Source organism: Ambystoma mexicanum, chromosome 6p, assembly GCF_040938575.1.
Source record: "Ambystoma mexicanum isolate Mex_15411 chromosome 6p, UKY_AmexF1_1, whole genome shotgun sequence".
In the NCBI taxonomy this organism is placed as follows: domain Eukaryota; kingdom Metazoa; phylum Chordata; class Amphibia; order Caudata; family Ambystomatidae; genus Ambystoma; species Ambystoma mexicanum.
The window spans coordinates 1,345,510,412-1,345,538,235 of NC_090935.1; the positions used below are offsets into that span (position 1 = coordinate 1,345,510,412).

Genomic DNA, 27,824 nt, shown 5'->3' on the forward strand with positions numbered 1-27,824 from the left:
TGCAGATAACCACACCTTCCTCCCAGCCGTCTGGAGAAAGTACTGATCCCCAGATCTGCATTTGGCTTCTGTCCTTCCATCTTAGAATTTCTTCTGCAGTTTTTTTCCTGGACTTTCAAGTCTTCTGTTTACTTCCTACCTGATTCCAGCTCCTTTCACTCCAGGTTGGTCATATCTTACCACATAATTTCTGGTGAATGTCCTTGCCCTTGAACATAATCATCTTTGTATGGACCGGACCATTCTGTTTCCCATACCAAAGATGCTGTTCGGCCCATGAACTGACCTCTTGCGAGTGCTATGTGAGATAGGCAATGTGCTGTCTGAACATCTATTTCAATGGCTATGATGAATAGCTTAGACTTTTCCATAGTGTAGGGCAGGAGTGCACATACATAGCATCCCACCTCTTTCATATGCTGATAACACATGTTATTCCCCAAATATGCTGTGCTACCTAGGTAATCATTCAATTCATGATCATCCTCCCTTGCACTTCTCTTAGGTCTCTTTCTTGCCACATGAGCTTTTATGATCATCTAATGAAGTATATCAGCATAGTTCCTTCTTACTGGGGGAATCATAGGAATTGTAGGAACACTTGTCAGTAAAAATCGGTGTCTTTACATGAGCTACTGATGTAGGAACAATCATACAGGTTTTCGTATGATTGCTATACCTGTAGCTTCCTTCTGCATAGAAAGATGCATGGGTACCACTGCTCTCTTTGGACCAATATAATAAACAGTGTTTATCGTGAGAAACCGAAGAATAATGATAAATACAATACATGTATATATTATGTACCAATACATCCAGCTCCAGCAACAGTGGCTTCTCGCACGTCGCTGTGATCTCTCGTTGTTTGCCACATTATTATTATTGCTATCAAAATTTCCCATCTTGCCTGTGATCACTTTTAAGGAAGGGAAAAAATAACTTTAATCAGGCAAGTTTGTCAGATGCTCAGGTAGTAGACGAATCTGCTTAATGATCTCATGTTTCAGCCAATTTATTACAGGTCGATTCCTGGGATCCCTCAGAAATACACAAGTGTTAGTATGTCGTCCAACAAGATAAGGATGTTTGTGGAGCAGAAAATAAAAGATCATGCCAAGCAGTTTTTGGAAATCTTCATCAGATAGGACCATCTTTACTTTCCGTACAAAACTCAGGTAGCTGGAGGTTCTGCTCAATAATGGCTGCGAGCAGTCTCCTCACAATAGGACAATTTTTAGGAACTTGCAGAAACAGGCAAATGTCGCAAGTTCTCCCAACCAGTGCAGGATATGCATGAAGAGGAAAACAGCAAAAATTATCCGATGAATGTTGCCATCAGACACCACCATGGGTGCCTCCAAAGAGAAATTCGGTAAGAAAGGAGTCTGGGAATTTGCTCTCTCTTCCAGTCGTCAAAAAGGAATTTGAGGTTTGGCATTTTTCTTCTTCAGCACCTCAATGCCTCACAGTCCAAGTTTAGCAAACTCCTGTGGCTCAAGAACAATAGCTTTTTCACTCCTTGCTTAGCAGCTACAAAGTGTCTCAGAAGAACCACAGTCCAATGTGCACACTTTCCCTCTGTCTACTTGACAGTCCCTGCGTCCTTCTTCCTCGTCATCAATCTAGTCTGCACGTGCTGAGCTTCTTCTCGTGGCTTGCTTCCGAATGGGGTGGGGGTGCCGTGGTCTCTCAAGCGTAGACATTTACCATACCTCTCCTTATATCTGTGGCTCAGCTCAAATCCCTTGGCAGCGACTCTTCCCCAATCGACCAGTTTGCCTTCAGTCCGTGGGGCGGGGACAAGAATTTCTTCAAAGGGGCACCTGCTGACCGATTCTTTTCACAAATGTGTATTGCACGCTGCCCTCCACAGGAAGCCCCACAATCTTACGACTAATGGAAAAAGTTGTCGATAGTCCTAGAGTCTAGATCCAGGTCGACTGGGCCAGAATCATCTGCACCACTACCAAAATGTGCTCTAGCACCTTGAAGCGTCTCATGTGCTAGATGGAATTAGAATAATAATCTCAGACCCAAATAACCGGACAAACTCAAAGAATATGGCAAATTAATACTTTATAGTCAGCTCAAAGAAAGTAGGGCCATCTGGTGAAGAACAAACTGTAGTCCACGCACTCACACTTCAATTTTCATAACACAAAGGTTTTATACCTCCATGTACATCGGCTATGACGTCCTGCGTGACAAACCGTAAAACCTATTGAAGGGAGGGATTGGTTATATAAGTATTAATATCACTGAACACCTCTTATATGGTAGGCACGCCTTGAACTACCTCTATAAACATATAATATACATTATAGCATAATAACTGGAACAGGTTGGCCAGTGCAACATTGAATAGCATTTTGCATCTGGTTGGCACGTAAGGAAAATGAAACTCGTGTGCAGAGAGCAACGTCAGACTACTACCCACTTGCCCAATTAGTCCATCATCTCTCATTGGTCAGGCCGTAAACCAAGGCTTCTTCTTTATAGTTGACCTTGCAGCCTGTTCTCTGTTCTGGCACTTTGAAGCGAGTGTAGGTACAGCATTACCTTTGTCTAGTGCCTAATGAAAGCCCTTGTTTTAAACTTCTGAGTCACGTGTGAGGAGGCCACGATTTTGGTCTTTCAACCTTTTATGTACTGCTATTTGATTTAATCAAGCTGGGTGTCATTACTCCTCTTGGCCTCTGGAGACTTGCCTCCACCTTGCATATGCTTTTTGTATCATTGACTGTCCAATACTTGCCACTTGCAGGTGTTTTCTTCTTTGCTTACTCTAAGAGAAATATGTCTTAGGTACTTAGTTTATCTTCTTCACTCCCTTTGCGCCTTGCAATTATTCCTTGATGTGGCATCCTTGATCCCAAGCCAATAGACTCTTCTTTGTTGCTCACACAAAGATGGTTTTCCAGAGTCTCCTGACTCTACAGACCTGGTCTGTCTCTGAACTAGCTTGATTGATTTCAACACAAGTCCGGCATCCATCTTTTTCTCATGGCTACCTTAGCCACGTTATGTTTTCTTTTGCAGCAAGCTTCTATATGTGTCACCTACCTTACGTTTCTGTATATGTACATTCACTTCATCTCTCCTCACTTATTTCTTTGTTGCGTATGATTTTTGTCTTCGATTTCTCTTATCACTCCATCTTTATCCTTTAAGTATTTGCATATCGTTTCAGTGTGTCATTCCGTCATGACGTCACTCTGCCCTTGTCCGATTTCACTTACAGCTCTTCAGTGTCCAATGGTGTGTGCAGACATCCTTTCACCCTTTCAGTGCGGGGGCACATTCAGTGCAGTTGTCTGAGGGCATATCGTTTCTCATACTCTCTATGCAGTATTAGGACAATACCTGGTTTCCACATAGGGCTCTTCTCCTGCTATTCCAATATGATGGAGATGGGAGCTAGAATGTCCATCTGCTCCTCTATACCTTACATCAATACTACCAGAATCTAATTACACACCACACCTCACTCTGTGATCTACCTATGCCTTTCACCTTCTCTTCTTGTTCGAACACATTGGGACTTCCTTTTCCATACCCTAAATGTCCTAGATTAACGTGACCTATTCCCTTTGGTAGGCACACCTGCTTGAGTTCTCCAACTTCTTCTGTCATTCAATGGTGTGCTCCTAATTTGACATTTTCACTTAAGATGACCTATATTTTGTTGGTCTATGCCTTGCTAGTATTAGCCAACAGTAAATGGGCTCTAAGTGTGACAAACATAGAAAATAAATGTAAGAATAACTTGGTACACATTTAAATGAAACCAGTATTAACCAAGTCAGTAGGTTTGGTTTTGTACTGGAAATCTTTTATTTTTTGAGCACGAAGATGTGTTTTGGGTAATACAGGAAGTAGAGAATGCCCTCTGCGGGACTAGGGTCACAATCTACCACCAGGACTTTTAAAACCCTAAATGGAAGTGAAGACTTCTTGGCCACCTTGTTAAAATAAGAAAGGATAGTTAAAACTCTATTGGATCTCTGAGCTGCAGGCTTTTAAGTCAGTATTTCTGCTAGAAGGTGACAACCAGGTGGCCTATCAGGTAATTAATCGAGATGGCATAACCTCCTATATAGTGGTTAAGAAAGCACAGCCTTGATCTAGTGATAGATGCCAACCGTTTTGGCTGGGGTGTATGCTGTGGAGTCCCCGCCCCTTCTGCTGCTACAGATCACAACACATGAACTGCCTAGAACTTTTGGCAGGATCATTTGTGATCAGAGCCCTTAGTGGAGACTGAATGGATACATGTCTTCTCTTTAGGATGGACAGTGTATCAGTTTGGGGCGTGAGATTGTGGTTGTCTGAGTTGGCACTACTAGCATGTTATTAATTCAAGATCACACTTTTTATTTATTCACTCGGATATTTCATTGTAAAGACAATTAACAATCTCGTTATTCCCAAATACAACACTTAATGAATCGAATGATCAAACTCTTGAGAGAGCAACATATAGTTGCTGTGACTGAATACAGGTTTCGAAAGGCAGATTGTCAAAAGTCTGTCCCTGTGACTTATTGGTAATTGAAAGGGCCAAATGTATAGAAAAGTGTCTTCTTTTGAATTTGAAAGGCATAATTGTATCAGATGGAATGAGAAGGTTGATGTATCTAAGTTTGATCCATCGGTTACACAGGCCCCTATGATGTGTCTTTGTGGACACGTAATTGTCAACCTTGTTCCATTGCGGAGTGTCTATTGCAGAATCCCTGGGATGGCAGAAGATTGCATAGTACTATAATCACAGTGCATAATTACAGCACCTACTTTGTTTTAACTCGTGAGGAGGCATTCATCCTACAGTGTTTTGCTCTTTCAAGACTGAAATGTTGAGCTGGCAATTAACTGGTCTTTGGCACTGTAACCACCATGCCCTGTGTGAAGTGAAGTAAGGTTGGAAAGAAAACATTTGAAATTATTCAGAATGTTTGCGATAGTGGAAGGTGAAAGTTACCGCGTAGAACTGTTCTCATTCTGCTTATTAAAATGATAGCCGTTGTTGAAGTGGAATGGCACACAGAGGTGCAGTTTGCCATTTGGACAGCAGAGGGCAACCAAACACTGATAAATTGCATCAGCTGAGTACGTAATCCTACCTAAGCGTTTTATACATATATAGAAAATTGTCTGTAATGACACCTGGCAGTCACTGCAGAGTGCTTATCAGGATTCTCCAGCTTACAAGTGGAAGTTAGTTACATGTGGTAGATTGATGTGCTCCTCTGTGGACCTGAACTCCAAATTGTACCCCAACCTATTGAGGGATTTACCAGACACCTGCGGCCCCTTCCATTCAGACCGTTCTGCCTCTAGATGCAACACAGAGTTGCCCTGATTTGTCAGTGGGAGGGAATCGAATATGCATTTCCCTCTTAGGTCATGAAGGGCACAGCTTTCGTGAAGGTCAGCCGGGAGAACTTGTTGCTGATACTAATGACTGTTTCACACCCCCACCCTAACATTTGGGTGACCCAAATCAATTTTCTTCCTTTCTTATCAGATCCTCAGGGTATCTGGGGAGCTCCCCCGGATGGTGAGCAGAACACTGGGGCTGATGGCTTGGAATGTCTCGGGGCATGTTCAGCACTCTCAGGATTACTTCAGCCTAGTCCTTCATCTAGGACTATTGCGTCCCTTCTACAGAAAAAAATATAAAGCAAAATGAGAGGTATGGCATAGAAAATGTGTGGGACAGAGTGGTGATCTTGTTTTAGCACCGGTGGTGAATTTCCTGCCTGACTTGGTGGATAAGGGTAAGGACTTTTGGAGTTGATGAGATTCCGGGAGGGGTGCACCCACTGGTTAGACACCTGATTGTGTGCACTGTGGTGGTCCCTGTTTTTCCCATCTGCCAGCATGTTTATCAAAGCAGTTGCAACTAATAGAAGATTTATAGATTTCAAACATGTTTGCTCCTGCTTGGGGCTTACAGAATTACAGGCATTACTAGGCCTTCATGCTCTTTCAAGGTGTGATGTTACCGGGTGCCTTACAAAGAAAGGAAAACAATCTTTCTGGAAAGTTTCCAAGACTTCAGAAGAATAAATCCTTGAAGCTTTGGGAAGACTAGGATCTCTAGAAAAATGTAGAAAGGAATATGAACAATTGATAGAACGATTTAATTGTCAAGTCTGCGCACCAGGAACAAAGATTTCAGATATTGGTCAACTGCGTTGATGAATGTTAACAAAAAACGAGATGCAAATTGAAAATCTGCCACTATCTTCTCTCATACCATAAATCTTAAGGACTCATTACAGGTGATGGAGTTGCGACACGCTGATCAACACCTGAATCTCCAAGATCATCACAATTCAGGTGGGAGAAGGCAGATAATGAATATTCTCCTACTATGTGTACGCTTCCCTGTGCACCTTAATCATACAGCTGGTACGACGTGCATGCGTCAGAGGATAGTGTGCTGTGCATTGCAAATGCCGGGCTCAGTCACTAAGGTGCACAGAACTTTGCGTGTGGTGGTGATGAAAAGCTCTGTGATAATTATTTTGTAGATGATGAAAATTAACTCTGAGACTTTCAACGAGAAAGTTCCAAATTATTTAAAATGTTTTAATTTAGTGAGCATATAGTAATTTATTTGCAATAAAATAGCACTGTACGAGGCTATATCTCAGATACGGTAAAAGATATAAAAAATATTCTGTATATGAACTTTTCTATTCCTTTGCTCATGTTTAACAAACATGTTTAACTTAGCAACAATTTTTCATAGAACCACCCTAAAAGCAGTTACAGCTCAAAAACTAAATTAGTATCCACAACGGTGGCCATCTTTGATTAATTACATCACACAGGCCCTCTGCCACAAATTCAGTTAAAACACCTGGTAGCACATGATTGAATGCTTCATTATCAATCCATCCCCAGTAGGCACACCTTCCCTTCATTCAAAATCCCACGGACTAGTGTAAGGGAGACATGGTACCAGAAGTATGACACTGACACGAGTTACAAGTAAAACCTTTATTAAATTCTTGGGCTTTGGAAAAACTCCTACTTTGCCTTATAGCTATGATGGGAGTAGTCTCTAACATCAAATAATAAAGAAAGCACAGTCCTAGTTAGTCTTTGTTAAATCCAAACGGCCTATGCTAACAAAACCTAATGCCTGCCCTATCTCTTACACAAAAAGTGTGTAAAAGGGGAATCTGTATGCTAAAGAAAATCAGTGTTATAACATAATAGAAGGTGGCTGAATCAGCTCTCGTCCCCACGTTGAACAACACGGAGAAAGGTGGCCCCCGTATACAAGTTGACACACTCTGGCTCAGGTTATCAAAAAAAAGGCAGTTCAAAACATGGGTTGAGGCCCTCTCTGCCTTCCATGTTACAATCACTTCTTCCAGTTTTCTGAAAGTTCTTTCACAGTTCAACAAAAGTTCAGGTAAGTCTCCCTCTGTCGGACTCGGACCTCTCAATGCATCAACAATTCACATAGGTCTGCCTCTGTCGGGCTGTGACCTCTGAAGGCATCAAGAATTCACGTAGGTCTTGTTCTGTTGGGCTCGGACCTCTCAAGGCATCAACAGTTCATGCTTGTCTCCCTTTGTCGGGCTCTGACCTTTCAACACAAAATACCTGATTCAAAATAGATCTCCCTCCGCCGGGCTCAGACCTCACAATCACAGCTCTTGCAAGGGGTCTGTTGGGTTTTACTTACTCTGGTCTTTCCCTGTTATGTGTGTTTGAGTTAGAGTGTTCAGTATGGAGTGTTGGCTGTGGAATGTTATTGGGTGAAACTGCTTTCATTCCATAAGAGATCAGTAGGAACTGAAACCTAAGAGCAGGGGGACCGGTGGATGTCTCTCTGGTTAAGTACTTGTCCTGATTACCTAATGTATGTTCCTGTTGTGTTCCCTGTAACCACAAACCCAGTAAAGCTGTCTACGATCACCTGAGGCTCCTGTGTATCTGTGCTGATCTCTCAACCCCAAAGCTTAACATTGGCGACGAGGATCTGGAAGACGGTAGAGAAAACAATGCACAGGAAAGGAGCAGGACTAAAGTATTGAGCAAGTTGGAAGTAAAGGACAACAGGTGGAAAGGAAATAGCCACCAGGAAAAGCAGAAGAATTCTGAGGCATCCACCGGCCCCCCCCCCCGGCCCCTAAGGTAAGCGCGCCCAGTTGCCTGATTGAAAAGAGGCAGGCTCATCAGTTCTGCCAGGGGCTGCGCTGCGCGGCTGGATGGATTTGGAATTATAGTTAATGAGCATCCAAAGCGTGCTAAAGGGGCTGGGTAATAAAGATAAGGAAGATTTATTTGCACCTCGGATTAGCGCTCCTGCAGACTTCAAACATATGAACTGTCTTTGAAATGATTACCGTCATGATAGTTAGTTGTGGAGCAGCAGCGCTGGCATTTTAAGGCTGTGACCCTTCAAGTTCAGCATCAGTCCCGTGTGCGACGGTTGGCCTGGAGAGCTCCGTTCGTGGCTCCACTCATCTTTGTTCTGGTGACGTCAGTGAGTGGCTGAAGGGATTGGTGACCTTTGCGAACAAAGAATGTGAAGTGCAACGTTCCGAGTCTCTGCAGTGTAGAGCATTTCATTATTAGAAACTCATGGGAGTTTCGAAAAGTGCACCTTTCAACGTGCTCATGACGTGTTGTTCTTCCGGGTCTGCGGCAGCTGTCATCTGCGTGCCATGGATGATTAATCTAGGAAAAGGACTGCAACTAAAGTGGAGATGTTTTGCGGAAAAGAAACAACGCTTAGATCGAAGCGCTCGTCTCGTGGCAGTCGAAGAAAAAAAAAAAAAAAGAGGGAAAGTGTGCAATGTTCACAAGTGGAATAACTGTGTTAGCTGCCAGAGGGGACGAATTTGTTTTTTTTCGGCATTTATTGCACACCGAACCATCGGAAACATGAGGTACTGTTTTAACACTTCTATTGCAGGATCGGATGGCCAGCAGCTAACGAGTTTTTTTTTTCTCTGCACTTAATGCATTTTAGGCCATCGGAGACATAAGGTTCTGTGCTAATGTTATTATGCAGAATACGGCTTTATTGTTATTTGCATCTAGTGTCATTGACATCACTATTGTATATGGCCTGGTATTTTTTTTGCTTAAAAGCAACATGTCATGAGCTAATGGAATTTCCATCAGTAATTGAAAGGCCATCGAAAAAAAGAAAAATGTCATGCTTTCTGAAATTGTTGTGAGTTGTTGGGATTATTTTCTTGAATGCACCCAATGATACGTTTATGATATGGGGATTTCTTGTTGGTTGTGCTGAGGTAATGGGCATGTGTGTGGCTCCATAGTGTTTATGAGTGTTAGTGTTCATTATGACATCCAGTATAATTGTTGGTGGGTGCCAACAGAGTAGGCATCGTGATTGCCAAATAGTTGGAAAGGGTATTTAGGAATGTTTGTGCCATCCTATGCTATGTTTCGTTTGGTGCCAATGTTGCTGGTGCCGAGTTCTGCGGGAAATGTCAGTTAATGAAATGTGTGGTGCCAAATTTGGAGGAATGGAGTAGCCAAAAGTGTCGTGTGCGATGGAGTTATCAGATGTATTTCAAACAAATGCTCATATTCCTATATGCATGGTGATGTTTAATTTTTTTTTCACAGGTACACACAAATGTAATGTATGTTAATTTGGCTAACCACATTTTTCATTCACAGGTTCATCTAACACAAAGGACTTTGTAGGGTAAAGATTATGGACTCGATAGTAGTGTTGAACTCTCGCTTACCATTCTTGTACTCTCAATTTATCTTTGCTTGTGTTGTAAGAGACGTGTGATGAGGAAGTGTTTGTGGTGTTTGTAACTAACATTTTGGCACCTATGGTGGTGTAGGTTTGAATACCTGAATGAGCATATGGTTGCTCAGTTGTGGCACCTATTGTGGTGTAGGTTTGAATACCTGAATGAGCATATGGTTGCTCAGTTGTGGCACCTATTGTGGTGTAGGTTTGAATACCTGAATGAGCATATGGTTGCTCAGTTGTGGCACCTATTGTGGTGTAGGTTTGAATACCTGAGTGAGCAGATGGTTGCTCAGTTTTGGCACCTATGGTGGTGTAGGTTTGAATACCTGAATGAGCATATGGTTGCTCAGTTGTGGCACCTATTGTGGTGTGGGTTTGAATACCTGAATGAGCATATTTTGCTCAGTGTTAGTACTATTGTGATGTGGGTTTTATTACCCGATAGAGCATATGGTTGCTCCAGTATTGTACCGACTTTTGGTTGGTGCCATACGCAGTGGTATGTGGTGCCGATGTTATCGTTTGGTGCCATAAAGTGATTTGTAAGTGTTGCTTTAGGCGGTCAGTGGGGTAGAACCCTGTTTGTTTGTGTGTTGGCACAACCAGTTGTTGGTGGATGATGAAGTAGGGTACAGTAGTGATGTATAATTGGAGTAAGAATTGCGTTAGAAGGAGGGCTGGTCCCCGAGTGTTAGTTCCATAATAGGCCTGTTATGGTACTGGTGATAGTTCAGGAGTGGTGTGGCTTCATGTAGCTACTGCAAAGGTCTCTGTAAGGTAATAGCTTGATTGTTTGGATGGGCACATTTTAGGAGGATGTTTGTGGATTGTTTTTCTCTAAGTGTTTAACTCCAAATTGCATAGTTCACCATCCCCCTGCCTTCCCATCATTTCATTGTTATGTAAGGGGGGAGATGTGTTGGGTTTTACTTACTCTGGTCTTTCCCTGTTATGTGTGTTTGAGTTAGAGTGTTCAGTATGGAGTGTTGGCTGTGGAATGTTATTGGGTGAAACTGCTTTCATTCCATAAGAGATCAGTAGGAACTGAAACCTAAGAGCAGGGGGACCGGTGGATGTCTCTCTGGTTAAGTACTTGTCCTGATTACCTAATGTATGTTCCTGTTGTGTTCCCTGTAACCACGAACCCAGTAAAGCTGTCTACGATCACCTGAGGCTCCTGTGTATCTGTGCTGATCTCTCAACCCCAAAGCTTAACAGGGTCCCATCCCCAACCTTAATTCACATTCATTAGGAGTTCCCTTCCCCAAACTTATTTCATGTTTTCGGTCTCCCTCCGTCGGGCTTTGACTTTTCACTGATGTTGAAGACTTTCAAATGTGCGAGGCTTTTACCATAGACCTCGGCAGGACCACTTTGACTTTCACTTCAGCTCTCCATTATGTTATTTGCCCCAGTGTCTCTTGGTAGTTCCATACCACAATCAGAAAAGTTAAAAAGAAATCTTCCTCTTAAAACAATACCACAGTCGGAAAAGTTAAAAAGAAATCTTCCACTTAAAAATCACCTTTCAACTTCCCCTTTCGTCAGGTTTAATCTTGACCATTGCACATTTCAGAGTTTGTTCACTTTGCTGCTTTATAACAACACATCCTACATTTCGTGGAGACTTTCGAGTGGGCTAGTTCCTGTCGCCGGACCACTCCGCTCCTCTGTACCACTGGCTTCACAGTTATCAGTAACTTAAAAGTTCACTACTGGTTTGCTTTCTTGCACGTCTCATCAACCTGCGTGCAACCTTCAATTGTGAGATACACAATTGCAGCTTCAATCTTTCCTTGACACAAACCGGCCTTTCATGTCTTTCGCTAACTCACCGGTTGTGTGCAATCCTTTCTTGTCTCTGCAACTTTGATTCACGAGTCACGGTTGATACCACACGCTCGGCCTCTCCTTCCCAACTGTCGTTCACCAAGGAGGGTTATGAGGGTTGCTGGTGTCCTTGTAACACAATGCAGGTTTCTTCTTGTCTGGGATTTGGCTTTCTCCTCGTATCCTTCGTCGTTTCCCAGAGGCAACAACCTACTGCAGGGATCTTCAGGGTTTCCCTAACCATGGCTCTGGTACCTCGATCGGTTGTCCTGGTCCAGTGGGTTTGCCTTTGCCCTGGAAGATCTGCTCCTTCTCGTGTCTCACCTTGCTCAGAATGTGTCTCTATGTTCAGCGTTTTATCCGTGTGTGGGGAGCTCATGGGTATTGGATGTATGTGATTAAGGCCTGCCTTTGCCTGAACTGAGTTACGGGACATGTCCATTGAGATATGTTAATGTTAGCCGCCTTACTCTGTCATCCTCTTCCTCTGCCCAGTGTTTCTGTAGAAAGGAAAGGGGGGTTTGAGTGTGAGAGAATCATATAAAATAGGATGGGGTTATGGGCATGGGAAATGGGGGATACCGCCTCCCCCCCATCGGTTGCCTTTACCCCCACTCCCTGAAGATCCACCACCCAGCTGATCCTCCCGCACTGGTCCGGATCCAAAGGCGATGGCCATGCCCTCGCCACCTGAGAGAGAGAGATCGCTGGGGATCAGCAAGTGAGACACCCTTTGGTTTCTCACACTAGGTTATTGTAACAGATGCCCCTCAACTATATGTAAGAGCCAAGTGGCAGCATGGCCTTCCATGAGACTGCTTTTGCTAACTGTTTCTGAATGACATCACCCATAAACCTACAATCTGACTTCACTCTGAATCTAAATACTTATCACCATGTCGTGTTTCCTTTCTTTCATTCTTATAAAATGGCGTAACTGCGGAGGAGCAACATTAGAATTGGAAAAACATTGTGGCAGGTTATTTTTTTTCTTTTTTCATCTCTCGCCTACTGGGATAAGAAACTGTGCATATTGAGAGACCACATATTGGAAGAAAGACCCACACCCTTGGGCCAGATTGTGTGTAGTGTAATTCCCTTTTCACTCTAGCCTTTTCACAGGCCATGTCCTTAGAAAGAACACTTTAGGTGGCAACGCAGGCAGGAATTTGTCAGTCATACAAAATAGAAAGGGTAATATCACAGGCAGCTGACAGGGGAGCGGATTTTAAGTTTGTCACTGATTATGGAGGGAATTATTTACAGTTGTGACTACATGGGTTGATCCAAGGTGCCCAACACACGTAACACCAGTAGTAGAGCTAGGGAGCTGATCAGACCTAATAATCTGTGTCCCCGCCAGGGTGCCGCTTCAGTGCTCCTAACTGGATTAGGGCAGAGGTGTCAGACAGGCCTGCCAGGCGATCTATGCCTTTGAAGTTCATCCAGGGCCCCTCAAGGACCCATACAGAAGCCTAAATGGGCCATTAGTGGTGTAAACCCTGTGGCCTTAACAGCTACGCAAAGTGAGCAGAGGCATTGCAATTCCACTGACTGGGGATCCGGTTCATGAAGAGGTACAACACCTCATTGAAGATTATCCATGAGCACGGTTCCCCCGAGCAAGGAACCCTGTACAAGGGGTACAGTTCTACAAACCATCTTGCAGTTGCTGTGGGTATGCCTATAAAAGATCGATTGCATGGTAAAACTGACATCCATGGTTTTAGGAAGAAAACCGGTTAACAACCTGCTGTTTAGTTCCTTAAGTGTCTTCTCTAGAATCGTACCAATGCTACTAGCTGTGATCTCCTGGTTCTTAAATTTTGGGCAAGAATGGAATTGAGTGTCTAAAATACGAGCAGGTCTGTAACCATTATGTTTTAGTAACATGCTAAATGATTCTTCCAATCGCGAGCGTGGTGTCCCTGTGTTCGAATCTTCAGAGATCTCATCAAGCCCGAACAGCGTTCCGTATCTTCTCGCTGTCTGTCTCGGATTCTGAGACAGACAGCGAGAAAATACGGAACGCTGCCGCGCCTGGATGTGTTCGGGCTTCTCATTATGAGATCCCTGAAGATTCGAACACGGGGACACCACGCTCGCAACGACTAGGAACCCTGTGACTTTAGTGCACGACTTACGAGGTATATCCATAGTGGGCACACGTTCTTCGGTGCTCCAAGGGTCAGAACACATATGAAGTGGTTTTGGCTGCATTTAAGCGACCTGGCGCCCGGCACTTTTAATGAATAGCTGGATACACGCTTTAAACACCGGACCAATTCTTGGTAGAGTGGGTACAGCATTGTACTACATCACGAAACAGAATATATACTAGGGATTCATCCCATCATCAAGCTACCAGCACCTGAATTCCCAGAGGAGAATTTGAGGCTCTACCCATCCTATGAAGAGGCAACGTGCACTGGACAGTTGTACTCAGTCCTTATGAAGGTTGACTAAACTAATGGGGCAAGGGGTGCCCTGCCCATTTTTTTTTACTTCAACCGAAACACGTGTCGACAATAGACATTCAACCCCTGGAAATACAGAGGGCCACATCTACAAATATACGAGTGCCAAATTTGCATCTATATGCTGGATTATGTTATTAGAAACACAAATTTACCCAGTTTCTTGGAATGTATGTTGGTATGAAGATGGTATGTTTGAGTGATGAGTGAATAGTGAATACCGTGTGATGGGAAAAACATTTCTTTTGTTGAGCCTGTTTTATTAAGAAGATTGTTACATTTTGTATTTGAACATGTTAAATAAATATTCTGTAGTAGGAAGAGTTGGAAATTGAATCAGAATCCTGTCATCTTTGGTCTAGTTGGTCCATATTGTGTTTTTTCCTGTTTACTTACCTCGAGGACCATAGACATAATACCAGATATCCCTTAAAACATTTTTTACTGAGAAAATGTGTCTGGGTGTGTGAGGACTAACCTTTTTTAGAAACGTGTTCTATGGTTTGCAACTTTAGGGCCGATTACCATCCCCAAATGCCAGCCATGTTTGGGGACGGGGGGGGGCTGACCTGGTGCCAATGGATTAGGACGCAAGAACCTCATTGCTCTCCTTGGTGCTGGATGTAAAGTTCCCTGAAAGGAAGTCTGCTGAAAAGTGGCATAGTCAATCCCTCTCCCTGCCAGAGAGTGCTGACTGCAAGATGGCCGCTCGGCTACAATACCATGCTGGCAGAGTCTGACTCCTCACTAGCCCCGGCTCGGATGAAGCACTGTGATAAGGGTTGCGTGAGGCCTGGCACAGGTGGATTTATAGTCTTTGTAACAAAAAAAATAAATCGAAAAAGAAATCCATCGAAGTAAAAGCACCGAATATAAATGCATCGAAATGCTATCTTTTACATTTAAAAGTACATATTCTTCGAAGCGTGTCCGTCGAATATAGGAATGGGCAAGTTTCGATGGATATGTACTTTTAAATGTAAAAGATAGCCTTTCGATGCATTTATTTTTCACGTTAAAACGTTACATGGAGCTGTCCAGTGCTGAAATCTTCAAAGTATTTCGGCACTGGCCCGCTTCATGTAACATTTTAGTGTTCATTATTTATTGGTGGGGTTTCCCCCAAGCCCTCCCCATGGCACCCCCCCGTAATCCTAACCGTAATCTAAATCCAACGAAATGTATTCAATGAAAGTGCATTTCAATGGAAATGGTTTTCAATAAATACATTTCGTTGGATTTCAATTCGATGAAGGAATCTTCGATGGATAGACTAGATACCACACAGGCGGAGCACTAAGGTAGGGGTAGCATGTCATCCCAGGTCCTTCCGGAGCCCTAAAATGCTACAGGGCTGGAGGCATCAATGCTGCACACAAGTTGAAAACTAAGTCCCCCAGCACTGCATTCTTTTGACCCAGCTCCCATCCCCTGTGGATGGAGCCCTATGGGGGATGGGATAAGAATTCAGGCAGTCAGGTGCATTCTGCAGGCGTGGCGGTCCTGCCCCAATCACAAGCTGGTTCTAGTGAGATGAGACGTTGGCAATCCCAAATGTGTGGGGGAAGTGAGAGTCCTCGGACCCCACTTGCCGAGAGTGGTGGGGTTGCAGTATTGGCTCATTCCTCCCTGTTTCTGGGTGGGCATCATATCATTTAAAGAAACCAATCCCATCGTCTCGGAAGATAGCTCAGGGGCAACGTGCTCGCCATGGAAGCAAGACGACATGGAGCAACATAGGTTCGATCCCCGGGTCTGCGCTTAGAAACCTCTGGGTATTAAGCTTGTCATAAATAACATATCCTATCAAATACCTTCTGGAGGAATCCACCTACTCATTGTCTGAGCTGAGACCGGGGATTGGGACATGACCATCTGAGAGGTCATGTATCGGCCCGTTCTCCCTGGAAACTCACTGCTTTCTGAACCGAATGGCTTGATCATCTTAATTGTTTCTGCCATCGAGGGGGTCACTTCTGCCTGACATGTCCAGAAGGCAATGGAGGCGCAACTCAACAAAGATGGGGGACATTTGGCACTGCTGGGTTGCGATTCCCTCCATTACACCCAGCAACAGGAAGAATGTGGCCACGGCCAATTTAGTTTGCTCACACACCGGAACAATCTAAGCGAAAGACCTTGAGGGTATTACCCAAGTTGTTCGTTTACAACTGTTCGAATGAACAATTGACCGAATTTAAAGGGTCACAATTGACCTTTTCACAATAGTATGTGTGTATATATATATATATATATATATGAGGAGCACTCGCCTTCAAGTGATGCTTCAGAAATTAAATCGCCACCAGCATATCTTTATAACCTCTTTATTGGTTAAAAGTTGGCATAAACATATATCAACCGTCTTGCATCTCGGCCTTCCCAACAAAAAGTCAACGCGTTTCGCTGCATTACTCGCCGCTTGCTCAAAAAACATTTGTGATGTCATCTTTGATGTCCTGGGTGTTAGTCTTAGCAGTGCACGGTGGTGGCGCGAGTTATGGTTGCTTAGCTTGCTATAACTGGCGAATTTCAAGGGTTTTTCGGTTTTACTTGGAACCATAACGTCCCTTTGACAAAGTTTTTTCATTGAATTTCATAGGTTTTTATCAGTACAAATTAACCATAACGTCCCTGTTACATTTTTTTTAACTAAATTTTAAATGTTTTTATTAGTGCAACGTCACCATAACATCCTTTTCAATAGATGAAGACCACTAACATCTTACGTCCTCAAAGTGGGAACGCCGGGTGGTAAAAAAACCAAAAAGATTTTCCTTCCTACACCGGGACGCCTCCGCCGTCCCGGTGTAGGAAGGAAAATCTTTTACCAAGATGGCCACCATGGAAAGGGAAGGCGGGGTGTATAAAGAACACAACAGGGCATGAGCGGGGGGTGGGGGGGGAACAGGGGAGACACATGGGCATGAGCGGGGGGTGAGAGGGAACAGGGTACAAACGGGGCATGAGCAGGGGGTGGGTGGGAAAGGAAGGAAACATGGGGCATGAGCGGTGGTGGGGGGGAACACGAGAGAGACATGGGGCATGAGCAGCGGGTGGGGAGGAACATGAATGAGACACGGGGTATGAGCGGGGGTCGGGAGGAACACGAGGGAGACACGGAGCATGAGCGGGGATACAGGGCACACACAGGACATGAGCGGGGTGGGGGGGGAGGAGAGACAAGGGGCATGAGCGGGGGGTGGGGGGAACACGAGGGAGACACGGGGCATGAGCGAGGGGTGGGGGGAACAGGAGACAGACACGGGGCATGAGCGGGGGGTGGGGGCACGGGGTGGGGGGAACAGGAGACAGACACGGGGCATGAACGGGTGGGGGAACAGGAGACGGACACGGGGCATGAGCGGGTGGGGGGAACACGAGGGAGACACGGGGCATGAGCGGGGGGTGGGGGCAACAGGAGACAGACACGGAGCATGAGCGGGGGTGGAGAGAACAGGAGACAAACACGGGGCTAGAGATGGCGGGTGTCTCTGAAGCCACACGCACGGCACGCTTTCACCGCATCCAATGAGAGAGCACGTCAGATGTCCGCGGAGCGAACAGGGAAGTGTGTCCGCGAAGCGAACACAGATATCACTAATTTTTTTCACTTACATTTTTGTCATTTTATTAAAAACTGCTGGATGATTTACACCAAATAAAGCAAAGCACGCTTTCGGGACCAAGCCGCCGCTCCTGCCGCAAAATTGGTGTAAATCCGTCCAGCGGTTTGGGCTGTAGGCATGAGCAAAGTTTTTTCCCATTATGTCTATGGGAAAAAAAAAAGTTTTGGGACCCCCCCCTATAACTTTTCCCCCCCTGGACGAATCCTCACCAAACTTTGCAAAAAAATTCAGAGTGACCCAAATACTTTTTTTTTTTTTGCAAAGTTTGGTGAGGATTCCTCCAGGGAGAGCGAAGTTATAAGCCACCCAAAAAGTGCTCTTCCTATGGAAACACCAACTTAACCATAACTACATGGCCACTACAGTGGCCATGTAATATATATATATAGGGGTTTTGGGGGGTTTGGCGTTTTGTGGGGGGTTTCCCCCCACATATGTTACAATTGACCTTCACAATTCAGTCAATTGTGAAAAGGTCAATTGTAATTCGAACAGTTGTAAAACGAACAATTCGCATACAACCACCTTGAGAAGTGTATGAACTCTTTCCAGAATTCTTTTTCCTCCTTCCAGAGGCAGTTCCAACAACTGTGAGAAGAGGTAAACATATCCATTGTGTCCGCAGGGATTTATGACCCCGGGAACAAAGAGTTCATGTGAATAAACGGGCAATCCAAGACGCATTTGGATACAAATAATTCATATGCATAGCTGGAACATTACAACACATAGCCCAGGTCTTGGCTCTCCTCTGTGAAGACCTGGAAGAGTTCAAGGATGCGTGGCCCCTCGCTTTCTCTCCCTGACCCCTCACTTTCTTTCACTGTCCATCGCTTCTCCCTCTCCTGATATGCAACCAAGCAGTTGCGCCCAAGTGATGACATGTACCTTCAGGTGGAGCTTGTATTTGGACTATATAAAGTATTTCATACTCTCGAATTGCGTACATCTTCCTGCTGATCTGGGATTTTACTTTCTCTCAGCTTTTACCAGAGCGTATGAAGGGTTCTCTCTTGGTAAGATCCTATAAAGGGACAGTACAGTATTGTGCCATTATGGGTGAACTCCCACCTTGTGACCAAGGGATCCTCCCCATGCAGCCCAAAGTGTTTTAGCCAAGACCACTTGGGTGCAGGGGGTAAGTAAAGCTTACAGTTTTCACCTTGTACCCAAAGAGGTTAACTCTCATAAAAAAATAAAACATGCGTAAAGTAAGTTCTAAGATATAGTCACAACATTGACTGCACCCTGTCGACAGTGCACTTGGCATGCCATTGCATCAGAGGCAGGATTATGTAGAGGGATGGTGTTTGTCCAACAAGCCAAGTCAGCTGTAGGTTAATGGTGCAAGTTTTCAGCGCCCAGCCCATAATCAATTTTGCAGTGTGAGAAACCTGAGGCTACTCACATCTACTCGCCAGGGAAGGGCCATCGCTTTTGGATCCTGACCCTGGGGGTGGACAAGAAAGGGAGGATAACCCGGGTGGCGCTTTCTTGGGGATTGGGGAGAGTGCTTGTGGATGAAACATGGTAGCCCCCTTTTCCTAACACTGACTTATCTGACCCTTCCTCAGCGTTTATGGGTTATATACAATCCCAAACCATAATTCCCCATGCACCCCTACCTGGTACTGAGACGAAGAAGAGGGGATTAGAGTAATGCACACTTCCTATGTGAAACACCATTATAGTACTGAGACGAAGAAGCGTATGCAGAAATTCACTACTGAAGATCAGGCATGTCACAGTAATTGGATTTGTTATGGTTGGGTAATACTAGCTAACGGCACACATCTGAGACCCATCAACAAGGCTCAGATGTATACAAAACGAGAGCTCCCTTACTGCAAAGAAGAGAAACTCCTTACTGCGAAAGGAGAGAGAGGTGCCTTGGAGGAAGGAGACCAGGAGGTCGGGAGATTGGCCACGATCCTGGAGGACCCACAAGACCCAGAGCGAACCAGTCACATGGTGGGTGCAGGACCGGGAACCTGTGAAAGTAAAGGTGAGCTGGAGCTGCCAAACAAGTAAAAAGCAGAACAGCTGCTATCCGCAGCCTCTCCGATCGCTGGCGTGTGCAGAGAAGTGCCGGGCAAGGAAGCCAATTGAAGGCAGTCTGCATCCCGGCTGGCAAGAAGGAGAGCGGGAGCAGCAGGAACCGCTGTTGTGGAGCACGAAGAGACAGTGAGGGTCGGAGGACTCGGAAGCACCGGAGCGCTCCCAGAGAACCACCAGCAAGTAGAGTAGAGGTTCACGGAACTGAATGCAACTACTTATTCTTGAATACTGAACTGAATGAAAAGTACTGCTTAAAGGCAATTACACAATCTTGAACATAAAACTGAATGAGAAGTACATGGTGAATGAAAATATGCAATATTAAATGCCGAGCAGAATGGAAAGTGTTGTTTGAATTAAAACCAAGCATATTCAATACCGGCATATTAAACACTTGACTAACATTGGCAAATTAACTGATGAGGAATGTCAAACTGAGGGAAAGCAGCATTGCGAACAGAACTAAAGCAAAGCGGTTGAAAACCAATGTGGGAAGACTTGCAAAAGACTGATGTACAAGAGTGTGGCAACAGTGCAAATCAAGTTAAGGAGAAGCACAGGGCTCCTGGTTGCGTGGCCTGTGATGGGTGGACCGTGCGATCTGACAGCTATGCCTAGACCAGGGGGTCCTTGATGGTGACAAGCATGAGACTTTGTGGCAAGTTATACAAATACTACAGTGCAATCTTGGGAAAGGGAATCGTGAGAACCCATGTTTGTGAACTGTGCTAAATTGAAATTGGGGAAGGGAACCTCAAAATCTGGCAGAACATTGGTTAGACCAACAACTATTGGAACTGTATTAAGCCTGAAGCAGCAGACCCAAGAAGAACTTAAGCTGAGATTGCTGAGGCTTTGTATTTGAACACTGTTTTTTAAGAAGAAACCAACACTTTGTTTATTTCTAGATGTGATGGCAAGCATAGGTTTTGGACATAGACAGAACTTTGATTTGGATTTACAGACTCAGACTTTCCTCAGTTTTCTTTAGGAAAGAGAAGGCCATACCTTAGTTATAGGTCAAGTTAGGCCTTTCACCATTCTGACATTTGAATAAAGATTGTTGAAACTTGAGTTCTGTTTGTCGTCTCTCTTGATACCATGGCCTGTCTCATAAATGTCAACAATAAACCAGTGTGCTGTCAAGGTAGGACTCTCCTTGGGTGAAGCCCCCCACCCTCTCAAAAATATCTTGCTCCCCTACAGCACAACATCGAGGTGTCAGTGGCCCTGGCAACTATTGTGCGGTTTCCAATCACTCCATATTTAATGGTGGATGACCTTCGAGACTACGTGACTTTTGCTAAAGGGGTAGCACACATTCAATATTCACCTCCAGGGTTAATCCCTTCAAGTGCACGGCCTCCTTAACTGGAGTCTGGGTCTTTCAGAAATTCAATTATTTCATGGCTACACCTTTCATGGGGGAATTCTCTGAAGACTTTATCCAGGCAGATGTGCCACAGGTTTAAAATTCTTCTCAGCCACCTGTGGCCCCTCCTCCAGTCTCCATCCATCACAACGACCAGAAGATCCAAAGAGGGTTAGCCCTCCACTTTCTCGAAGTCCACTAATGTTCCAGAACTCTGAAAGGAGGTGGGTATCGGCTCCAAAATATAAATACCTTCAATTAAGCACCCTTTCGATGTGTAAGAGTCCAGAGTACTATATAAAAAAAATCAGAAGTCTGACATGAAAAGATTTCACTTTAAGATAGGAATTCCAGTTGCGGAATCTCAGATGAGTTCGTAATCTTGCTAACTAAATTTATTTTACAGGTCTCTCTGACTCCATCCATAGAGGATTTTTAAAAGCTCCAATCTGTCTTCTTTTATTATAAGACTTGGAAAAACAGAAAGCGGGAGACTTTAACTGTGTTTTGTAAAAATGTTTTGTACAACCTATGTGTTTAAATCCCTGCCTAAACTTAAGAACCAACAATGGGGTGGACAAAGAGGTTGGGCGTCGAACTATTGGATGCTGGACCGGGGAGAGGAATATGGGGACTCCCCAGGCCACCCCAGCATGGTTCCCTGCACTAAGGTAGGGGGCAGACACAGGAGTCGTACTCTTACCACCCCACAAATACTTCTGACCAAGGGTGAAATCAGTAGCCCTTATCTGTAGTGGATCCAAGCTAATAGCATATTGTTCGCATGTTTACACAATACCAGAATAAAAGACGTTCACATACAATAGTGGGTAAACAAATGTTTTGAAAGATTCAAAAGGAAGAACCAATGGTATATAAACAGCTCCAACCCATCCTTGCGTTAACATAACCAACACATACCTCTGTCCCAAACCTGGAGTTACCACTAGTGATAACGTCTAACCCCATCCCTATCTCATATGTTCTGCCACAAAGGAATTCTGTGCAGGAAATAGATTCTGTCTGATGTAAACATTGTAAAAAAAAAGTTTGCCGCTTGCCGCTTCAATATCGGCTCAATTTAGCCAAGCCTGCATAAGAGTTTTCATAGAATTTCTCTGCCTCTGTTAGCAGTTAAAATAAATTGCATATTAAACCAAGCATGCCAATGTTACCTTCCATAGCTAACATAGTGCGTAGTGCAGGACCACAAATCTTTCATAGTTGGTTACAACCACCCACTATACTAATGTTATACACATTCTGACTTCAGAGCCTCTAGTAAAAGGACATACTTTAGAGCTGAAACGTTCCACTCAAAGTATAAGTCAAACTAGCCATGCTAGATCCCCTGACACTGACATTTCCGGAGGGTAAGAAGCCTATCCAAACACCTGCACAGCTCGTCTATGGCTCCTAAACCAATGCTAAAAGAAAATCAGAAAACAAATCCAATCGTTTTGGTTGGACATTTAGACTATGGGTTCCTGTATAGCAGTTAATAAATGGTCCAAGAGCTTCCAAAATCTGTAAAGCATTACTGAATCTTCGGCCTCTATCCACAATCACCCTTCCATCCACACCCAAACCCAAGCATCGTGATAATCACTCTAACAATGCTTTTGTTGATTAAAGGTTATGTCTTCTTTCGTTCTAAATGCAAGGGTGGTTTTTAAAAATTAAGATGGCCTTTTCAAACAGACTGAAAATTACTGAATTTAAATTAAACAAGTATTATGAAGGAAGCATTGTATCTGAAGTCCCAAATGTATATAGTATACCCCTACTGAAGAAGGAAATGGACAAAATATCTACAGTAAACTTGTATTGTGAAAACTATTCTCACAGTTCCTTTTTTTTCTTTTCTTTTTTTTTTAAGCACACAACTAGAACATTTCATGGCTTGGATGGAAATGTGGTAAAAAAAGATTCTGGCATCTGGATTAATGGCTTTGATTACACTGGAATATCTCACATCACGCCTCATATGCCAGAAATCACAGATGACATTCGAGCCCCATGTGATGATGCTCCATTTTGTGGCTTCCCATGGTTTCTTCCAGTTCACTTTTTGATTCGGTTGGTATTTCTTTTACTGGTTGAACATTAAGTAGATAAAAATTCAAATGGATGAAAGTTTTCAATGTGTAATTTTTGTTTTGGGGTGTAATTTAAAATAAAAATATATTAACCACTTTACTTTTCCAGTTGCATGAATATCATGAATTTCCATCTGCTTTCTCTGACCCCTGCCTGGACAAGGGCTGGTTCGCATTCCTCATCCCAAGCCAGGGACAGATCCCACACGAACTAGCCACCTTTTTGGACTATAACAGTGGATCCATTGGTATGCTTCCTCATAGACTTGATTGACTGTTGAAGTGATCTTTCACTCTGAGTGTTTTATTGGCTGCATTTAGTCTACTATAACACTAACTCGTGCTATATTTTATCTTATTAATAGGCTCTGCCCATTTTTCTACGTGTTTCTTTAAGAGGGGGAAGTGGAAGTGCACGGCGGAAGTGCACAGTGAATGTGTCTGTGTGCTGCATGCTGTATTGTGCATCAAGTATTTTTAGCTCTCGCTTCGAAGCTGTTTAATCCATTATCTTACTCATGGTCGTTATCCCCGGACCCTGATCATTACTGTGTATTACTGTGGATCACAGCCGAGCAGAGCTGAGCATCATAACCACCTCCTGCCCAGCTCATTCCGCAGTTGCCCCCACTCTTCCCATTCTCAGCTATTTTGATAGAATTGAGTCCCACTGGCTCTCAATAGCTCTCATTAGCACGCTGTCCAGTATACTGCCTTGACACAGAGACATATCTCTGACACGCCGTTTGGTGCCACGGCTGGGCGTTACTTGGATAAAGCGATCACGGCCCTCTGTGGTAAGATTCATGAATTGTGGAATATAACTTGCGACTTTATTGCTCTCCTGCAAAATCTGCTAAAGCTATTAACCTCTATTGTGTTTGGTTTCTTGCATCCTTAGCATCATTGTGTATCTGCTCAGTAGTAGATAACGAATAATTGCTTCATAAGTAAGTTCTTGAAAGCATACTAATAGATAATTACTTAAAGCAGTATTAAGATGGTAGCGCTTCTTACTTCCTAGTTTAGCCATCTTATCCATCATACCAGACTTATGTGAAAACAGTGAGACAGTGAATATTTTAATATATTTATATTTATATATGTTTTATTAGTGTGTGCCATGTGTTTTCTGAATCATTGTTTGACCAGCCTGGATAGTGTGTAGTCCCTGGTATAATTGGTATAACTGGTGAAAATGTGATATTGGTTTGGACACTTGTAGAGTTTCCATTAGCATCTCGCACCCATATCTCATCCACACATCATACATCGATGTATACTGCGCACACATCGATTTCTCTGCAGTGTTTGATACGGTGCAGAGAAACTGTTTGTGGCGGAAGCTGCATAGTTGGGGAATACCATTGGGTCTTCTTAGGATGTTGATGATGCTGCACACTGATACAACAGTGCGGACCCCGACCCCGTGTAAATGCTGAGGGTAAATTGTCAGCCTCCATGACAACATCTACTGGTGTAAAACGGGGGTGCATGGTTGCTGCTGTACTTTTCAACTTATACTTGGCAGATATGCAAATGGAATTCCGTCTCGTTGCAGCGAACCCTGTGAAGATCACTGATGTGATCATTGGTTGGCTGGCATATGCTGATGATCTTATTTTGCTAGATTACACACCTGCAGGTCTTCAGCAAATGCTAGGAGCCCTTGGCAATTATTGCACTGATAACGGACTACAGATCAACATTGATAAGAGTAAAGTGATGGCTTTCACAAAAAAACGGAGACCAAAAAAAATGTGTGTGGAAATTGAACGGCAAAATAGTGGAACAAGTAATGTCTTATAAATATTTAGGCATCATTGTGGATGACCGGCTCACATGGAATGCTCATTGGACCTCCCTCCAGGTTCAATGTACAATCTCGACCAATGCAGTATATTTATTGGCAAAAATAGCGGTTACTCAGTATCTGCAGTACTGTCCATATACATAGCAAAAATAAGAGCAATATTATTGTACGCAATCACAATTTGGGGGCATAACAGCATTAAGTTGGTGGAGCGTTTTGAAGCTCGTTTGCTTCGAAAATTGTTTCGCCTACCTGCCAATGTAAGTGTGGAGTATCTTTACCTAGAATTTGACCTATTAGGGATGCCATATGTATTCATTAATCATTGTGTGATAAACTATGAGAAGTTAAACAGACTGGCAATAGACACAATTATTGTACCCTATGTTTCTGCACTCTTGAGACTTGATGGTAAAGCCTCGTTTGGTATCATGGGTAAATTAAAAATGTTACACACCAAGTGGGCTGGTGTATATTCCACACATGGCATAACTAATATACTCACCATGAAATTGACGCTAAAAAGAGTATTGAAAGAAATCTGCTATGAACAACAGCTAATTAACCTTGCCACTAAATCTCATAGTGGCGCTTACTGCCAAGAACGCATTCCCAGATGTTGCCCTCCGGGTTATATTAATGCTTATCCAAGCCTGCACACTGTTCGGTTATATTTGTTACTAAAATTTAACATATCGGAGGCACTTGCAACAAAAGGTGCCCAAATAGGGATACTGCAGGGCAAAACGAATGTGTCGCCTGTGTGGCAATGAAACCACTGAGACGCTCTACCATCTATTGATTGTGTGTGAAAGCTTGTACGCCTTGCGTTATAAAAATATGAAGTCATACAACAATCAATTTGAGCCTGTTGAAATGGTGGCACTGTGGTCGCAATTTATGAGCGGCAATGACATAAATTTGATATATTTTATGATTGCATTTTATAAAAGGATTGTACTGATTTTGTGTTATGTTGAATATTACTATGTGATGCACTGAATTGTATGTAATATAATTAGATGAGAAATATGACTGGTTTTAATTAGGTTATAACAGCGGTGATGTAATTGCATCAATTGTGTTATACAAAGCATTTGTTTTGCTATATGAATACAAATAAACTTGAAACTTGCTTTCCCTCTCTCACTCTGGGCCCCCCCCCCCCCCCGTGGGCCCTCTTCCTTCTCGTTCCTGTGAAGCAAAAAACCTTGGTGTCATCTTCGATTCCACTTGACAGGCTTCAGGTGTGGATGTCCCATCAGCCCTGCCTGACCACAATTAACAGGACATGCCTGACCTTTACAGCTCTCAGCAGGCATCTTCCTCGCCCCAGTAACATAGTGATGAAAGAGTGTGGTCCTCATTGTTCTTAGTTGCGTCAGTACTGTCAGGTGTTAAATGGGGAGAAATGAGGGGAACTGGCTTATAACGACCTCGGATGATGGGGGAAGAGTTGGGTTGGTCCCTAACAGGGAAAGGGGATACCATGTCTCACTCACGGGCATCCCACTCTTTCTCACCCTCCATCTAGGTTTTCAAGGCTTGTCTTTTCTCCTGATGTTATTCTGATCAAAGGGAATGGGATAACAATCTCCCACAAAGGATTCTGGGACTACGGTTTTGTCATGGAATGGAAAGGGGAAATACTGCATCTCACCTGAGGACATTTCCTTCCCTAACCCAAGAACCCTCCACTCAGGTGATCCTCCCTCGCTTCTCCACCCCCAGGGTCAGGATCCAAAAGCAATGGCCTTTCCCTGGCCTCCTGCGCAGAGGATCCAAGGGGAATGGATGCGAGGACGGCCTCAGGTTTCTCACAGGATATGTTTCAAAATTAAGGTGAAGAGCAATGTACTCTTAACCCCTAAATATCTGCCTCATGGTCCACCGTAATCTGATTTCACAAATGGGATCCCCCTTCGCTATCAAAATAGCAGTTCCCCCTTTCTTGGAGCCACTGGATGCTACAAACTGTAACGGGTACATTCTATTCCATAATCTGCAAATGTCAGGCGAAAAATGTGTTTCTTTTAAGAAGGCACACATCCCATATCGGAAAGTCTTTGAAGGATGGTTATGCATTTACAAGGGGACTGAAGGCCATGAGCATTGAGGGTGAGGATCTGTAAATATCAGCTGATTCTCTTCCATGTGTGGGGCCCTACTTAAAGTTGGGGAATTGAGGGGTTACTTGTCGAATAGACACCATTGTTGATTTAAATGAAGCTTCAAATGAACCCACCACAACGAGCATTTCAGTATAAATTGCAACCTGTAAACTATCTCCCGCCCCCCAAATTTCCAACCCAAAGAAAACTAACAAAAAAACAAATAAGATACAATTAAAGATCACCAACAACCTCTGAGCAATCTGCTCAGTAGTTTGGGGCTAATTCCATTGAGTGCTTGACGACTGGATCTAGAATACACAAACATCTAGTCCAGAGTCCAAAACACAGAGTCAAAGTGTGCTGAGCCCCCCCCTCCCTCCCCCCATGCCATCAGCAGCGGGCCCTTTTGTGGGACCCTGCTGCATGGCAATAATCTGAACCGCCTTGGCAGCTAACATAATGACTGGAGTCATTTGCACCTTAACTGGCCTGCCAGCTTCTGAGATTTACCAACTGTCGTCCATGGTGTGTGTTGCGGTTTCGGTTGTGGTGAAACCCGTTGGAGGAGTCAGAGTGGAAGCCAGCTTCGATTGGTGCATCGGGTCAGTTTCTTGGGGGGGTGCTAATGGTCCACTTCCTGTTTGCCATTGTAAAAAATGGGTT

General features: G+C 43.8%; 1 protein-coding gene across 2 annotated transcripts in view; it reads left to right on the forward strand.

Annotated features, from left to right (window-relative positions):
• The window catches only part of ERMP1 (endoplasmic reticulum metallopeptidase 1), a 707,614-nt gene that overhangs the window by 568,650 nt on the left and 111,140 nt on the right, over positions 1–27,824 (forward strand). For both annotated transcript variants that reach the window (XR_011280380.1, XM_069626023.1), the window contains exon 12: positions 23,015–23,214. Coding sequence is in view for 1 of the 2 variants with exons in the window: in XM_069626023.1 (XP_069482124.1) it covers positions 23,015–23,214 (200 nt within the window). In the remaining variant the exon portion in view is untranslated. The remainder of the gene's footprint in view (positions 1–23,014; positions 23,215–27,824) is intronic.